We start from the raw sequence: 18,438 nt of genomic DNA on the forward strand, positions 1-18,438 counted from the left end.
TCATTGTTGGGTAGAAACATAGTAAAGAGAAGCCTCTTTCTGTCACGGGAAGTCAACTAAAAAGTCCTCTCACTATAAGGAGAGAGTAGACTTTTGCAAAGTATATTGGAAGGAGCAAACCTTAGCAATACAATTAACAGAGATTGTACTTGAAGTGCCTCTTACAGAATGGGAGGTTTGTTTCTCTGTGGGTGTTTTGGCCTTTGTCAAAAGGGATGCCATCAGTCTCCGATCCATAGGAGTTTATGACCTCAGAAGAATAACAGAGAATATGCTTTGATATATAGAAAAAAACAGTGAAAACACTAACACAGAAATCACACGGAAGGTTCGCCTTTATTTGCTTTTGATGATGACAAGAAAGCAAGTAAAAACAAATGTTATGTGTAATTGAGAGGCTTAACAACTGCTGATGACTTCCATTTATTTAAGAACCTTTCACTGAGTGGCCACAAAATGTCACAAGTGCCCGATAACCCAAAGACATAAAATTATCGGAGATATACTTCTACTCTCAGGCTGCTGTACCAGGGGCGATGGAAGCGCAACCGTTGTGATGCCATCAGATAAGCGAACACGTGGACGATGTAGGAGGCTCTCCGAGTCCAAAGGAGAGCGAGACGACTCTTTCTGGAAGCTGAGGGAGAGCTTCAGAGAAGGGGCAGAGCTCCACCCGGGTCAGCAAGGAAGAGGCTAGAGGAGTGAAAAGACACGGAATGAGCGACCGTATGTGGTTTCATCAGGAGAATGACGAGTGAGGCGGAAACTGTTGTCCTTCTCCACGTGCGGGCTAAGTTGCTTCAGCTGCGTCCGACCCTCTGTGGACCACTCTACTGTAGACCTGGAGAAGGAAACTGCAGCCCACGCCAGTACTCTTGCCTGGAGAGTGCCGTGGACAGAAGAGCCTGGTGGGCTATAGTCTGAGGGGTCGCAGAGAGTCGGACACGACTGAGCGACTAACACTCTCACTACTACAGACTGTAGCCCACCAGGCTCCTCTGTTCACGGGATGCTTCAGGCAAGAATAATGAAGTGGGTTGCCATGCCCTGCTCCAGGGGATCTTCCCGACCCACGGATAGAACCTGCGCCTCTTTTGTCTCCTGCATTGGCGGGTGGGTTTTTTACCACTAGCGCCACCTGGAAAGTCATTCCCCTTATGCTTATCAGATCCCATTCGCCGCAGGTATGGGTGCCATATGCTTCTGAAGACATGACAAGGCTCCTCACCAGCCCAGGGGTGTGGTTTTAATAGTCTAAGCTAATCAAATGCATCAATCCCCCTCACCAGTGGCTGCTTTTGGTATAAGCTGGTGTTATTACGAGCTAAACTGTCTCCCCCAAAGCCATGCTGGAGTAGTCACCCCAGCACCTGTAAAAGGGATCTTATTTGGAAACAAGGCCTTTACAGATGAGATCAAGGTAAGATGAGGTCATTAGGGCAGGTCTTAATCCAGTGTGACTGGTCCTTATAAGAAGAGAACACCAGGGACTTTCCTGGTGATGCACTGGTTAAGATTCCACGCTCCCAATGCAGGGGGCCCTGGTTCGATTCCTCATCAGGGAGCTAGATTTCACGCGCAGTGACTAAGACTCTGTGCAGCCAAACACGTGCGTGCTCAGTTGCCTCTGACTCTCTGCCACCCTGCAGACTAGAGCCCACAAGCCTCCTCTGCCACAGAATTACCCAGGCAAGAATGTTGGAGTGGGTTGCCATTGCCTCCTCTGGGGGATTTTCCTGACCTAGGAACTGAACTCGCATCTCCTGCATTGGCAGGTGGACTCTTTAGCGCTGAGCCACCCGGGAAGCCCGGCGCAGCCACATAAATAAATATTAAAAAGGAAGAGAACGCCAGGTGATGGTGCAGAAACAGAGGGAGAGCATGGCGTTGAGACGGAGGCAGAGACTGGAGTGATGCATCTATAAGCTGAGAACACCAGGGATTTCTGGGAACACCGGGGCTCCTCCTCGAGGCTTCGGCGAGGACTGGTCCTGCTGACATCTCGATTTTGACCTTCTGCCCTATCATGAGATGATAAATATCCGTTGTTTTAGGCCATCAAGTTTCTAGTACTTCCACACTGATGTCATCCAACGGTTGAATTACCCTGGAATTTCTGGATTTTCTTTATATGGAATAATAAAATTTGCTCCTGTGCCCCCTGAAGAAATCTCTGTTCCCCGCATGTGAAAACGCCTTTACTCAAACATCAAGGGTTAGTGGGGTCGAGAGGACCCATTTGAAGTCAGGAAGTCTTTTGCTTGCTACCAGCTGCTGGCCTTGGTCGCCATTTCCAGTAAGTCCTTTGCAGAAGGGACACTCCCTGAAAAGGAACCGCCTTTATTACTGCTGCTGCAGCTAAGTCGCTTAAGTTGTGTCCGATTCTGTGTGACCCCCTAGACGGCAGCCCACCAGGCTCCTCCGTCCCGGGGATTCTCCAGGCAAGAACACTGGAGTGGGTTGCCATTTCCTTCTCCAATGCACGAAAGTGAAAAGTGAAAGTGCAGTCGCTCAGTCGCATCCGACTCTTCACGACCCCATGGACTGCAGCCTTTATTACTAGGCAGTTCCAAATCCCACTAAGGGTTCTTCCCTGGTGAAGGTGACAGGGCCGTCTATGAGTCTTGAGGTCCTCTGGCCTCCTCGTCCCAGAAATCCTCTCCTGCCCCACCCTCTCCACCATTGAGTGTTTCTCCATCCACCCTCTGGGTTTCAGCTTAGGCACCGTTGCTCTGAGAAGGCTTCACTGACTCCTAAGACAGGTGTAGATGCCTTGTTTGGCTTTTTTTTTTTTTTTTTTTTGGCCATGCTGTGTTTTCTTTGCTGTGAGGGCTTTTCTCTAGTCGTGGAGGGCAAGGGTTACGCTTTAGTTGTGGTGCTCAGGCTTCTGCTATCTCTCACAAGACTCTAAAGTCTTATGGGCAGAGGGTAACCCTGACCCTGGTGGTCCAGGGTCTAAAACTCTGTGCAACTAAAGATCCTGCATGCTACAGTGAAGACCCAGTGCAGCCAAGTAAATAAATAAATAGATATTAAAAAAAAATATCTTAGGGCAAAGACTGCAAATGTCCCACTTACTGTTTCATGCCCTGTCTAATGCAAGGCCTGTCCCATAGTAGGCACTTGATAAATATGTGTTAAGGGAGTGAAAGAGGTTGTAATGGTGACTGTCTGCAACCTAGAGTTTATCCACAGAATTCTGATGAGGGCCACGGAACAGTGGGGTTGGCCAGGGCTTTGGCAAAACACAAGGGAGGCAAGTGAGCCTTTGCCCCCAGCCTTGGGTTGCTAAGCATCCCCGGTGGCTCAGAGGTTAAAGCCTGCAATGCGGGAGACCTGGGTTCGATCCCTAGGTCGGGAAGATCCCCTGGAGAAGGAAATGGCAACCCACTCCAGTATTCTTGCCTGGAGAATCCCATGGACGCAGTAGCCTGGTGGGCTACAGTCCACAGGGTCGCAAAGAGTCGGACACGACTGAGCGAGTTCACTTACATACTTCAGGGTCCTATACAGGCTTTCCTCCACACTCCTCACCTTTCTTTTCTTCCCACCTTCTACTTCTCTTTCTAGGTTCCTCAAAAATTTTCTAGATCTGGGCCTTATTTGACCTGAATAGGTTAAGGAAAAAAAAAAGGGAATCATCATGGGTTATCTAACGTGATCAAGTAATCTACCACTACTTCTCATATGGAAAAAGTTTAAAAATGCTTTTAATACCAGTTAAACTGCATGGAACTACGTCTCCAGAAGAGTCCTAAAAAGTAAGGTCAGGAATACATGATAGGGAGGGAGGAGGAAGCACGTGGGACCTTCCCGACCTTCATAACATAGTTGGTAAGTGGTGCGTACTTCGGTCCGGGTTCCAGGAAGATCTTTTGGACATCACTTCACCTTTGATACTTGAGAATATGTTCCATAATGATCCTGGTGTAGTGTTAACCTGATTGAAGGTCAATCACCCCTTAAAGCTGTCGGTGCATTTGTTGCACCGGTTTTTCTTCTATAGAGGAAAGCATGCAGTGTTTGACAGGTGTAAGAATTCTAAGGTCAAGTTTTTTTTTTTTTTCTTTATTAAGAAAACATTTGGGTGTTTCCCGGAGAAGGCAATGGCACCCCACTCCTGTACTCTTGCCTGGAAAATCCCATGGATGGAGGAGCCTGGTGGGCAGCAGTCCATGGGGTCGCTAAGAGTCGGACACGACTGAGCAACTTCACTTTCACTTTTCACTTTCATGCATTGGAGAAGGAAATGGCAATCCACTCCAATGTTCTTGCCAGGAGAATCCCAGGGACGGGGGGGCTGGTGGGCTGCTGTCTATGGGGTCGCACAGAGTCGGACACGACTGACGCGACTTAGCAGTAGTTGCAGCAGCATGAATGCACCAAATACTGTGCTGCGCATCCTTGTCATCAGTGGGAAGACATTCAGGAGCCGTATCTAGCGGAGCCTATAGCCTGCTATAGGAGTACAAATAAATATATATACACGGAATAAATTTACTCCAAATGTTGTGAAGCAAAGCAATAGATTGTTGAGATAGTGAGTAAGGTGCGGGGGGGGAGGGGGCATTTAGCAGATGAGCAGGGACAGCTTCGCTGAGAAGGTGACATCTGAGCGGAGACTTAAAAGGATGAGGAGTCAGGCTTCGGGGTCAAGTCCACGGTAAGTCAGTTAGACGAGCTCACAGCCTCTCCCGCAGCAAGGTGGGACGTACGGGCAACGAGGCCCCGCTGCCAGCACTAAAGATGGCGGGCGGCTGGGGGCGGGGACAGGGCGTATCCTCGTAGTGATTGGTCAGACGGCGGTGGGCGGGGCGTCACGTGGGCCGGCGGCGAGCATCCGGGCTCCCGGCGGCGGCGCTGCGGAGGCTCCCGGGAGCCCGGCGGCTGCGCGGGGCGGCGAGCGGGCCGGCGATCGGGGGAGCCTCCCGGGCCGGCCGCGTGGGCCGAGCATGGCGGGCTCCCTGCCTCCCTGCGTGGTGGACTGCGGCACCGGGTAAGAGCCGCGGGCGCCCGCTCCGGCCCCGGCGCGCCTGGCGCCTGCCTGCCCCGCGGCCCGGCCCCCCGGTCTCACCTGGGGTGCCCCGGGCCCGGGTCGCGGCCCTCACCTGCCCAGGGGCCCCCTGACTCACTCACCTTGCTGGGGAGGGAGCCGAAGGGAGACGTGGCCTCCCCGCCTACTCCCCGCGCTCGGCCGGGGCTCCTCGGGACCCCTCCGCCTCCCGGGGGTGCCGGCTGCGCACCCCGCTGCCGTTCCCTCGCCTTCCGCCTGCCTCACGGCACCCCTGCCTTCTCTTCAGAAGTGGCCCTCGTCCTGGGTCCCCAAGCGCATGCCATTTCTCCTCGCTGATAGGGCTTCTTTATCACTTACTTGTGGGAGGTTTTTACAACCGTCTCCCAAGTTGACATCTTAAAAAAAAATGTTTGTTTGTTTTTGCAGCCCACTCTGTCCTCTTCCAATATTGAATGGCTCAGTCAGGCTAAGGTCTTGCTTTAGTTTGCCTAGAGTTGCCTTTGCATTTAAAAATGTTAAAAAGGCTCCATTTTGAAAAACAGAAACATCTAAAATGTGGGAAAGGCTGTTGGTGGTAGTATAGTTTCTATCTCTCCCCCGCCCCCCCCCCCCCGCCCCCCGCACCCCCGCCGGACCCCCCAGCGCATTACTTGTGGGCCATGATTGCTTCTTTTGATGTTGAGATATGCCAGAGATACCCTTCGGAAATCTCCCGGTCCATTCCAGTGGCCCAGGCTCCGCTCATTTTTAGGAAGGTGCTCGCTGAATCCATTTAGGTTTTGGTTTAGAAATTCAAGCTTGCCTGCTTGCACTGTAGGTGAAGTGCTTAATAAAATAGCCAGGAAGTAAGTTTAGCCTCTTAAAAAGATTTTTCAAGATGGGATTTTAGTCATTTTTTGCCACAGAATGAATATTCCATGGCACGTTCACCTTAGCCTCGATTCTTTGTAGAGAAACGCACTCGGTTTAGTTTCCTTGACAACCTTGTGGGGGTGTCTTCCTTAATTTGCTACAGTCCATCTCCTACGGATTGTTCTTTCCTTTTGCTGCAGAAAAAGGAGTGGTTACAAGCTGGAAAAAACTGCCTCTTTGCATGTATTAATTTTCCTTTCAGAGATACACACTGTACCAGAAGTTTTGGGGCTTTTTATTTCAGTAGTTGTTTGGCTACCCAGAACCTGAGCCAATAGCGGTGTTGATAGGAACACCCCCCAGGTACTGGTTTCCTTACGCGTCCCTTTCTCCAACCATCTAGTGTTCACCCCACACCCACCTGAGGTCTGGTTGTGTCAGGAGAGAAGGCAGCTGGTCAAAGAATCTTTCATCCCCACATTTGCACGACGTTTTTGTGGTTTTGGTCTCATAAAACTATTGAAATACAAAGCATTTCTTGGTAGAAGCAGTAAAATGTGCCCACAGGATTTGTCATACCTTTAATAATAGTAAGCTGGGAGCCTTACTCATCGTTCTTGCTATAAATATCAAAAGTGTGGTGCTCAGTTATGACCGTTGGAGGTAGGTGGTATCTCACGTGGCGGTATAACTTCAGGATATCTTTGTTTTCTGGCTCCAAGTTATGTTATCGTCTTCACGCTGTTGTAGGCTTTGTGTCAGGACTTAGAAATAGTGGCCGGGAATCCTCCGAGTGGGTTTCACACGGACGTAGTCTGTTGTGGAAACGGTGATGGTCAGTCAGGAATTTCCAGTGTCCAGTGTGTGGCCAGGAGGAGGAGCCTGGAAGAGCCCAGGTTTATTTAAGCATATTACTGCTGCTTGTATTTCCTGCAGAGCCAAGTGATTTTGGATTGACCTTTAACTCAAAATAGGATAAAAAGGGATAAAATGCAGATAAATATAACTAGGACCGAAGACAAGAACGGGCCTGGAAAGTCACCTTAAACTGTAGGTCCGTCGTGCAGCTGGTTTGGTCTCAAGCTTGGCCTTCCTGTATGGGATAGGATTATGAGAGAGTCATTGTCAGTTACGTAATTCCTGTCATCAGGGAAGAAGAGAAATACCTGTTTTTCAGGTGAAAAATCTTTTTCTCGTACTAAATTCTAAAAGGAAAATTCATACTGATAGTGGGCATTTATGATTGAGTAGACAGTATACTAAATGGTGCTTTTTTAAAATAGCAAATAAATTTCATCCTGGGAGCCTGGCCTCATCTAATAAACCCTGAGACCAGCTTGGTGAGCTCAGATGTTCTGGGGGCTGGGATGACATGGACCACGGCTCTGCCTGCCCCACTTAAGTGAGTTACTGGGCTGCAGAGTGTTCAGAGAATAGCCTCACTTTTCCTAACTGAACTTGTAGTTTTGAAGATTTTTGTATTCTTTAAACTTATTTTGAGAAATTTCAAATCTACTAAAAAGCTGCAAGAAGAGTACCAAAAAAATGCTATATAGTCTCCATCCAGCATTCTAACTACTAACATTTGCTTTACTGTTCTCTGTATACTTTATACATTATTATCTTTTTGAACTGTTTGTGAGTTGCAGCCATCCTGCTTTTTACACCAGGGTACTTCAGTATATCCTTTATGAGAACATACAAGCACAGACCAGTGATCAGAACCAGAAAATGTGACGTTTATGCCGAGTGTTATCTGCTCTGCAGTCTGGATCCCATGAATGGTCTCGCTGTGTCTCTGGACGCTCAGCTCTCCGCCCTCATCAGCACCGTACACCGTGTTTGCTTGTCATCATGTCTTTTTAGTCTCGTTTCCCTGGACCGGCTCCTTAGGCTTTTTTTCTTTCAGGACGTTGGTATTTTTGGCAGCCAGTTGTTACGGATAATGCTCCTCAGTTTACACTTGTCTGGTGTTTCCTTACAGTAGACACAGGGTGTGCGTTTTTGTCAGGGGTACCAGAGAAGTCATGTCAGAGCTTCTCAGTGCATCAAATCAGCTTTATTGAGAAGTAGTTGACATTACATTGCATAAATCTAAGGTTACAGCATGTTGATTTGGTGTGTTTGTACATTGCGGAATGATTATCATATTGCATTACTGACACCTCCATCCTGTCATTGTAAACACCCTTTTCTTGTGATCTAAGATCCACTTGTCTTGGCAACTTTCAAGTATATAACAACACAGTGTTGCTAATATCATCTCTGTGCTGTCCGCCATCTCCCTAGAACTTAACTCCTCTTATCAGGAGGCTTAAGGCAGTTGATGAAGTTCACTTGGATCATTGGATATAGTGCCCTCCACTAGAGTTCTCGCTGTGTGGTCACCGTTTTCCCCTTTGTAATTCATGTCTTTTGTGGAGAGAGGTTAGGAGATTGTGTAAATACCCTGTTCTGCCTTAAAACTTTTCACCCATCAGTTTTAGTATCCATTGGTGGTATTCTTGTTCTAATTGATGATTACAGCAATGGTTGCAAAATTGTGTGTGTATTTTAAACTCAAGTATTATCTACATTTTTTAGTTAACATTTTACAAAAAGGGTGCACTTTCCAGTAACTCCCTTTTACTTATCATCTGTATGGGTTACGGTTTTCAAAGAGTTACTTATGGTGATTCTTACTACATTCCATGGTTCATGATTTCTTACTGCTGTTCCTTGTTTTCATGCTTCAGCTGTCCAGTAGTAGAAGCCCCATTCAGGGTGTTTCTGGTCATCTTGAGACATGTCCCCATCAATTTTTGAGCATTTTGTTTTTATCAAAAGACTGCAGTGAAGTCAGTGCTGTGCATTTGTCCTTTTTTTGCATTTTTTTTCTGGAGCATCTCTGAGACAGCTTTCTAGAAGTGGGACTTCTGAGTCATAAGGTCCTTTTGCCGGATTGTGTCAGATCCCACCCTGGAGTGTGTGTCTTCCCCAGCGATGTGTGTCAGTGCTTACGTCTTCTTACAGACTCATCTCTGTAATTGCTGAGTTAAAGAAGTTTTTTGTTTTTTTTTTTTTTACCAATCTGGAAGGTGGGAAATGATATCGTTTTAATTTGAATTTCTTATTATGTGGGAAGATGAGCATCCTTCCACCTGATGAAGTGGCATCTGCATTTCCGTTTTCTGTCTTCATTTCTCTAGCCCGTTTTTCTGCAGGCCTTCGGCCTTTTGCTGCTTTAGTTTTGGAAGCTCCTTGTGGATTAGAGTCTATTGAGGGTCCCACAGGCCACCACCAGGTTCAGAGATTTGCTAGGAATAATCCCAGGATGACAGTGAAAAGGTAAACGCAGAAACAGCTGAGGAGAAAGGCGTGTGGGGCGGAGTCTGGGGGAGCCAGCCGTCGGCATCCCAAGTCCTTTCTCAGTGGAGTCACTGACATCCAGTGTGACGTGTGTGAGACCCTGTTCGCTGGGGAAGCTCCTTAGACGCTCAGTGCCCAGAGTATCTCTTGTGGGGCTGGTTGTGGCACCTTCCGCCTGGCACAAACCAAAATTCCAGCACCAGAAGGAAAGGAGGTGTTCAGCATCCACTGTATTTGGGGCATGATGGGAACCCTCCTGAAATCTTAAGTTCCCAGATGCCAGCCCGGGGCCAAGTTCAGTTCAGTCGCTCAGTTGTGTCCGACTCTTTGCAACCCCATGAATCGCAGTACGCCAGGCCTCCCTGTCCATCACCCACTCCTGGAGTTCTCTCAAACTTATGTCCATCGAGTTGGTGATGCCATCTAGCCATCTCATCCTCTGTCAACCCCTTCTCCTCCTGCCCCCAATCCCTCCCAGCATCAGGGTCTTTTCCAATTAGTCAACTCTTCGCGTGAGGTAGCCAAAGTACTGGAGTTTCAGCTTCAGCTTTAGCATCAGTCCTTCCAGTGAACACCCAGGACTGGTCTCCTTTAGGATGGACTGGTTAGATCTCCCTGCAGTCCAAGGGACTCGAAAGAGTCTTCTCCAACACCACAGTTCAAAAGCATCAATTCTTTGGCGCTCAGCTTTCTTCACAGTCCAACTCTCACATCCATACATGACTACTGGAAAAACCATAGCCTTGACTAGACAGACCTTCGTTGGCAAAGTAATGTCTCAACTTTTGAATATGCTGTTTAGGTTGGTCAAAACTTTGCTTCCAAGGAGTAAGCATCTTTTAATTTCATGGCTGCAATCACCATCTGCAGTGATTTTGGAGCCCCAAAAATAAAGTCTGACACTGTTTCCACTGTTTCCCCATCTATTTCCCATGAAGTGATGGGACCAGATGCCATAATCTTCGTTTCCTGAATGTTGAGCTTTAAGCCAACTTTTTCACTCTCCTCTTTCACTTTCATCAAGAGGCTTTTTAGAGGCCAAAGTTACAAGCAAACTTTCACCTTCACCTTGGTAGGGAGAGCAGTCTGAGGCCTCCTTCCTGCATACTGAGGCATCAGCCCTTTGTGATACAACTTGCAAATACATTTTCCCTATGTATCATTTGTCTTTTGCCATGCAAAGAGTTTTTTTTTTTTTTTTTTAAGCAGTAGGTTTATTTGTCTTTTCCTTATTATTGTTAGATTTTGAATCATAGTTAAGAGGGGTGTTCCCCCTCCCCATTGCCAGATTTTATATGAATCTCTGTTCCACTTGAAATTTATCCTGGGATGGGGTATGAAGAATGGACCTCATTGGAGCCAATTCTATCTTCTTTCCTTCTGGTTGCCCCGTTTATCTCAGCCTCATTTATGAAAAAAGCGTAACAAAACACTGCTTGAAGATACCGCTTTCATTGTGTACTGCATCTGTCTATGCAGTGGTTTATTTCTGGATTCGTTTTGGGTGCCTGAACCTGTCTGCTTCTATGGCAGCATCACTGAGTTTAACTCCTGAGGCTTTATGACTTCATATGTGATGAGGTTGGTGTCCCAGCCACCTCATTTTTAAGAGTATAAATGACTCTTACTTTATTTGATAGTAAATCATCCAGAAAAATAAATCCCTGTGTTCACTGTAAAAAATTACTATTGTCAGGTAATATTGTTTGGACTTTTTAGTCTTTTTTTTTGAACTTTTTATTTTGTACTGAGGTATAGCCAGTTAACAGTGTTGCTATAGTTTCAGGTCAACAGCGAAGGGACTCAACCATACACCTTGTTAAAAAAAAAAATTATTTATTTGGCCGTGCTGGGTCTTAGTTGCTTCACCTGGGGTCAGTTGGAGCATGTGGGATGCTCCCTGAACAGGAATCAAACCCAGGCCCCTGCTTTGGGAGCACGCAGCCTTAACCACTGGAGCACCAGGGAAGTTTCTCCACCTCCTTTTGTAAAACGTGTTTTCCAGTCTATTCTCCTTATTATTTCTCCAAATGGACTTCACATGCAGTTTCTTCTTTTAGTCCCCGGGGAAAACTGCTGACGGTATTTTGACTTGGATTGCATTAAACTCATATGTTAATGAGGACTATTATATTTATGATACTGTTTTCCCATCAGAGAATATGGTGTATTCTTTCCATCAGTTCAAGTCTGTTTTGTGCCTTGTAGGAATATTGTGTTTACCTCAGGTAGCTTTCTTGTTAATCACTCAGTTATGTGATTTTCTTTTTGGTTATTGTAAATGACGTTTTCTCTCCGTTGCATTTTCTGTTTTTCTTCACTATATTAAAGCCATTTATTTTGTCTGCTTCTTTACTGAATTACTAAATGATTTTTATTGTTTGAATGAATTTTTTCCCTTCATCTTTCAGGCTTTCTAGATAGAGAATTTTGTCACGGGAAAATAGAGATTGTTTTTCCTTTCCATTTTTAGGAGTCTGCTTACTTTTTTCCCTGACACACTGCAGTGGCCGTTGCCTCCAAATGGTGTTAACAGGAGTGGAGTTAGTGGCCATTATCCTTTGTTCTTATCTTAGTGGAATAGTTTCTGGTGTTTGTAAAATAAGTAAGATGCAGGCTTTTGGGCTGCTGTTTGTGTGTATATGTACACCCGTACACATACATGTTAAGAAAGCTACCCAGATATGTCTAGAAGTATCTGTCAATTGCTGTGTTTTGGGATGTTAAAGCATGAATGCGTGTTGCATGTTACACGATTTATCATAAATGGGACGTGCGGTTTTCTTTCTTAGTTCACATGGTGGATTTCCTGACGTTGAAGCACTCCAGCATTTCGTAATAATCCCCCCTTGATCATGATGCCTCATTTTTTGATGTGTAGGTAGATTCTGTTAGTACTTTATTTAGGTTTTCCCGTTGGAACTTGGTATGCATTATAGTTTAGTTTTCTGGTGAGTTCTTTGTCAGCGTGTGGGATCAGTGTTACACTGTCTTCGTGAAACAAAGGAAGGAGTTTTCTTTCTTATTCTGTGCTCTAGGGTAGTTTAAGTAATTTTGGAATTATCTGAGGTTTAAGGTCTGGGTAGAATTTCAGTGCTCCTCTGTGTAGTTCTTCTGAGGCTGGTTAGATGCCCCCTCTCGAATTGAATCAATTTTGGTTATGTTGTATTTGTCTAAAAACAATTCTGTTTTATCTAAATTTTTCAAATTTATGTATAGAGTAGCCATGATTTTCAAAAATCTCTGTTTTTATGGTTATGTTTTCCTTTCGTCACTTGAATTTATCTGTCTTGTCTTCATCCTTTCTTCTTCAGGGCTTAGCTAATAATATGGCTGTGCTGTGGATCTTTTTTTTTTTTTTTTAAAGGATAAGCTTTGGGGTTCACTTATTCTATTATTTTTCTGTTTTTTTGATCAATTTATTTCTACTTTTATCTTGTCTGCTTTCCTTTTCTTTTTTTTGAGTTGGATATTAAATTCATTTTAATTTTCCCTTTGTATTGAGAAGGCATTTGATGCTGTGAAACTTTGGCTGTTAAGTCTTTAAGATTTATTTTGGATGTGAGCCATTTTTTAAACTGTTGCATTTGTTACAGTGTTGTGTCTGTTTCTCGTTTTGGAGTTTTGGCTGGGAGGTTTGTAGGATCTTAGCTCCTGACCAGGCATGGAACCCACACCCCCTGCACTGGAAGGCTAGCTGTTAACACTGGACCGCCAGGAGAGTCCCCAGCTCTGATGTCTTTAACTGTATGTATCCCTCACTGGGATTTGGGTATAGTTTATTGATACCATTTTCAAGAAATTTCTGTGTTTTTCTTTTGAATTCCCCTCTTAACTCAGTATTTCTATACTAGTATGTTTGAAAATTTTCAAGTAGAAGGGCCTTTTCAAATTTTGTTTTTGATTCTAATTTAATTACATTATGCTCAGAGTGCTGTTTATATTCTGTTCTTTAGATTTCACTGAGTCTACGGTATGGGCAGTTTTGTGAATGTTCTCTGTGTACTTCAGAAGAGGTATATTCCCTGTTGGTGTGTTCTGAGTTCTATCTGTATGAGCTATCTTATTAATGACGTTTTTGAGGCCTTCTGCTTATTTTTGTCCACCTTAGTTCAGTCGCTCAGTCGTGTCTTTGCGACCCCATGGACTGCAGCACGCCAGGTCTCCCTGTCCATCACCAAGTCCCAGAGCCTGCTCAAACTCAAGTCCATTGAGTCGGTGATGCCATCCAACCATCTCATACTCTGTCGTCCCCTTCTCCTCCCGCCTTCAATCTTTCCCAGAATCAGGGTCCACTTACTCATCTTTAACTGAGAATGATGTGTTAGATGTTCCTGTCTTTAGTGTGTTTCTTATTTCTTCTTGTTCTATGAAAGTTACTGCTGCCTTATTTTTTAATTAATTAAAAATTTGTTTATTTATTTTTGGTTGCGCTGGGTCTTCATTGCTGTGGGGGCTGCTCTCTGGTGGCGGTGCGAGGGCTTCTCACTGCAGTGGCTTCTCTTGTTGCAGAGCACAGGCTTTCAGCACACAGGTTTTAGTTGCTCCATAGCTTGTGGAATCTTCCCAGACCAAGTATCGAACCTGTGTCCCCTGCATTGGCAGGCAGGTTCTTATCCACTGCACCACCAGGGAAGCCCTGCCTTATGCAGTAGATCAGGTCTGTAGATTTGGCGGGTGATACAGGCGGCTTCCCTCATAGCTCAGTTGGTAAATCATCTGCCTTGCCAATTCAGGAGACCTGGGTTTGATCCCTGGGTCGGGAAGATCCCCTGGAGAAGGAAGGGGCACCACACTCCAGTCTTCTTGCCTGGAGAATCCTATGGACAGAGGAGCCTGGTGGGCTACAGTCCTTGGGGTCACAAGAGTTGGACACGACTTGGCGACTAAGCCGCCACCACCACCACCACCACCCCAGGTGGATTGTTGTTGGAATAGCTTCTGTCTTAACGGTCTTTGGGTCTTTCTTCTTGAGCTGGTCGCTTTCCCCAGAGGGTGCACTTTTGACCCTCTGCCTGGAGGGCCGGGTCTGTGTTCTGAGAGCCGGGTTGGGGGCAGGGAGCACGTCTCAGCTATCAGGGTTTTCTGTGTTCAGTCGGGTAATTCTCAGAGTGGTTCCCGGACTCTCCCAGGCTGGTGACCTTGCTTCACGCTCCAAGTCTCGCTTTGCACTCCCCGAGTCAGCTTGTGGGGACTCGGGGGTCAGGGAAGAGCAGCCGCCACCCTGGTGCGGGGTGGGGGCCGCGCTCATCTTGGCCTCGTTTTGGGCCCTTCAGTCCTGGATCCACAGGGCCCTGTGCAGCCGCCCATTGTGGGGCCTTTCTTCAGGGTCCCGGGGGTGTGGGGCCGGTTCTCAGCTTTGCCCACGGCTGGTTTTCGGACGTTCCCAGGACAGTTAGCGCTGATCCTCAGCTGTCCGGGGCCCAATTCCTGCAGTTGCCACCTCTTCTTTTCTCCCCGTTGTTGTGGTTTCTGCGTCTTAGAAAGAATCATTTTGTTTTGGTTTTAGTGTGGCTTCGGGACAGAGTGAAATTAGATCACGTGTTTAGTCTACCGTTTTACCCTGGAAGTCAAAAATCACTTGATAATGCCCCAAACCCATAAGGAGGCCACAGGTCACGATATTGTATTTACCAGACATGGAGCAAAGATGTGCTAGTGGTAAAGAACCCACCTGCCGACGCGGGAGACATAAGAGATGTGGGTTCCATCCCTGGGTCGGGAAGATCCCCTGGAGGAGGGCACAGCAACCCACTGCAGTCCTGGAGAGTCCCATGGACGGAGGAGCCTGGCGGTTACAGTCCCTGGGGTCACAAAGAGTCGGACACGACTGAAGCGACTTAGCACGTAGAAGTGGACATGTATATTGGGTTATGTAAAACTTACAGACCAAATAGAGAAAAAGAAAAACACAGACTGTTGGATTTAGAGAAAATAAATCAATTTGAACTTACATATTTAACTGTGTCCTGTAAACGGAAACTACCATGTTCTCTATGACAACCTAAGGAATGTTTCAAGAACTTGGTTATGATTATATATTAATTTTTGCCGTATACAGTGTGTGGAGTGTGTGTTATCTAGAATACTACATTAAGGTCTGGGAACAATTTTAGTTTTATCAAAGTCATGCTCTGAAGCAATGTAGTCACTTTTTTTTTTTTTTAAACAGAACATCTTAGGAGTGGGTAGGGCTGTCCTGGTTGAATTTGGGGTTTGAGACTGGACCTCATACGGGGTCTCACATAAGGGGTCTCACATAAGGGGTCTCACATAAGGGGCCTCACACAAAAGAACCTGCGCCCTGGATGCAGCTTTAAGAATGCTGTTTTAAGATGTGACATCTCCGCTTTCAAACATAAATTGGTTGAGCTGACACTGTCACCTTCTGCTCTAGACACAGGGCTGTAGGAGGGAGATATGTAAGTGCGTAGAGTTGACACTAGTCAGATCAGCCCTCCTCACTGCAGGCAGTTACTGCTGTGCGGAGAGGGGCCTTTAACACGGGGAGCAGAAGAAGCTTCGCACAAGGACCTTTTAAAATGTTCGAGATGAATAAGGATGTGTTGTGTTTACAGACAGAGAACATTGGGGTACACGTGTCTCTTTCAATTCAGGGACCTTTTAAAATGTTCAAGATGAATAAGGACGTGTTGTGTTTGCAGACAGAGATGTTGGAGGCTACACGAGAATAGAGTGGAAGGCGAAGTGGGTGGTGGGTGTCGGAGTGGGAGTGAGGCTTCTCCAGGACCTCGTGAGCGGGTTTGGAAGTTTGACGTGCAGGAACGTTCTGGTTAGTGGCAGACTTGTCACTCTCGGGCCTGCCTTATGCAGCCCTCGGTTCTGTTTCTGTAACTTCGGTCTGTCCTGGCTTCCGAATGAGAAGAGGCTTCGGGTCCGGGATGCTCAGAGGTGGCACTGTGTTTGGGAAGACTGCTGTCTGTAAGCAGGGTTTCTGTGTTTTGAGAATGATGCTTGGCTGCGCCATGCTAGCTGTCCTTTGGGAAGATAGTTTTCAGATAAACATTAAACAAAGCCTTTTAATGTGAACGTTGTCAATCTTAATTCTTCATGTACACGTGCCTGGGAAAATCTTGACTGCTGTATCTCTTCATATATAGGTATATCGGATGTTCACAGAACTGGAAGGGAAATGAGTGTAGGGAGAGACTTTCAAAGTAGAAACTGCAAAGGAAATTGTTCAGGAAAATAATTGATAGATTTGATCATCTAAATTGTTTCAACGATTATCCTTCAGAAAATGTATAATTGCAGGTAAACCACAAATTCAGAAAAATTAGTAATATATGTGAGCAAACATTATATCCTCAGTGTGTAAAGTGAAGTCGCTCAGTTGTGTCCAACTTTTTGCGACCCTTTGGCCTGTAACCCACCAGGCACCTCTGTCCATGGGATTCTCCAGGCAAGAATACTGGAGTGGGTTGCCTTTCCTTCTCCAGAGGATCTTCCCACCCAGGGATCGAACCTAGGTCTTCCACGTTGCAGGCAGACACTTTACCATCTGAGCCACCAGGGAGCCCTCAGTGTGCAAAAGTTTACACAAATTGATGATACCGAAAGTCCAGTGGAAAAATGATCTACGGGCAGTTCATGGAAGAAATACAGTTGGTGACTATATATCAAATAATTCAGCAGTTGAATGAAATTATTGACTATGAGATCCTTTTACTTTTTGGATTAGGAGATATTTTCTAGAAACGGTGAGTCATATTTAGCATTGAGGTAGGGATTGATATTGGGCTTCCCTGGTGGCTCAGTAGTAAAGAATCCACCTGCAATGCAGGAGATGCTGGTTCAATCTCTGAGTCAGGATGATCCGTGGAGAAGGGAATGGCTACCCGCTCCAGTATTCCTGCCTGGGAAATCCCATGGACAGAGAGCCTGGTGGGCTACAGTGGAGTCACGAAGAGTCAGACACGACTGAGCAACTAAACGGCAACAACAGAGGCGTTGTTATTACCTTGTACTAATGAAGAAACGGAAGCTGGAGGGATTCCTTTACTTCCTGAAGTCCCAGAGGTAGGGCTGTGCTTTGAACCCTGCACTGCGGGCCCTGTTTAACTCCCTGCAGTGTGAATACGTGCTGTCTGGCAGCTGTTTTCACTGTGAACCTTCCCCCTAAGAACTGCTTTTGCTGCATCCCATAGATTGTGTGTGGTTGTGTTTTCCTTGTCATTTGTCTCAAGGTATTTTTTAATTTCCTCTTCGATTTCTCTGTTGACTGATTCGTTTTTTGGGTCAACTATTTTCAAAGTATACTTATATATGACCAGTAACATGTCTGCTTCATTTTTGATGATTGTGTAGCATTTTATTGAACGATTGCAGTCTATTTAATTTATCCTATTGATGGCATTTGCGTGTTTCCAGTTTTTGTTGTTGTTGTTTTCCTGTTATACTGCTGTAGAGGACATTTTTTGTGCATTTCTTTTTATACATGTAAAATGATTCAGTGGGGTGAATTCCTAGAAATGTGCTATTTGGACAGTGGGGTATATGCATTTAAAACTATTTGAATAAAATGGTGTATGCATTTACAGTATTGAAAAATAAGATGAAACTTCTCCTTATAATGAGACTTCAACTTTTTAATTGTAAAGTTAAGTGTAATTTTCAGTGTAAAATGTACTACCACCTTTTTAGTATTGGCCCAGATTTTGAATGGTTTCGCATTAAATTCGTAGGTGAGTTTAGTGGTGATATTTGCTGCTGCTTTTACACCCATTGATGCTTCCTATATGAGTGAGGCGTGTCTCTGTCTCCGTGTGTATGGAGTGTTCCTCCCATCATATGTCTCATTCTCAGGGGTAATGTTATTCTGTGTCGTTGCCGTTCTGAATAGCATCTTTCCATCCAGTGTGGATTCTTACTTGTTACTGGTAGGAAAGTTGCTGATTCTTGTCTCTTGTTTTGTTAGGACGTGAGCATGAGGATGGGGAGCTCGCATTTTATAAAAATTCAGAGATGACTGCATGTGATATATACTTGAGTCAGCGATTCCTGCACTGGTTGGTCTTCAGAACTGTGGCTGACGGTGGTGGGGAGGAAGGAAGGGGATGTTTAAAATACAAAAATCCAGGTGACTTCTCTGTGACTCTGGGACAGGCCCTAGGAATCTGCATTTTTCAGAAGCTTCCCAGGTGATCCGGTCAGTCAGGGTTGGTACTTTCTTTCCAGATGCCTTCCCAGATAATCTGAAACTC

At 45.7% G+C, this 18,438-nt stretch overlaps 1 protein-coding gene across 3 annotated transcripts in view; it reads left to right on the forward strand.

The window, feature by feature from the left end:
- Nucleotides 1-4,698: 4,698 nt before the first annotated feature.
- ACTR3B (actin related protein 3B) overlaps nt 4,699-18,438 on the forward strand; it is a 73,512-nt gene continuing 59,772 nt past the window's right edge. Inside the window, exon 1 of one of the 3 annotated variants that reach the window (XM_061415279.1) lies at nt 4,699-4,996. In XM_061415279.1, the coding sequence (XP_061271263.1) occupies nt 4,953-4,996 (44 nt within the window). In that variant the 5' untranslated portion in view covers nt 4,699-4,952. The remainder of the gene's footprint in view (nt 4,997-18,438) is intronic. The other 2 variants (XM_061415278.1, XM_061415282.1) reach the window with 2 other exon arrangements.

The sequence above is a fragment of the Bos javanicus genome, chromosome 4, assembly GCF_032452875.1.
Source record: "Bos javanicus breed banteng chromosome 4, ARS-OSU_banteng_1.0, whole genome shotgun sequence".
NCBI lineage: Eukaryota > Metazoa > Chordata > Mammalia > Artiodactyla > Bovidae > Bos > Bos javanicus.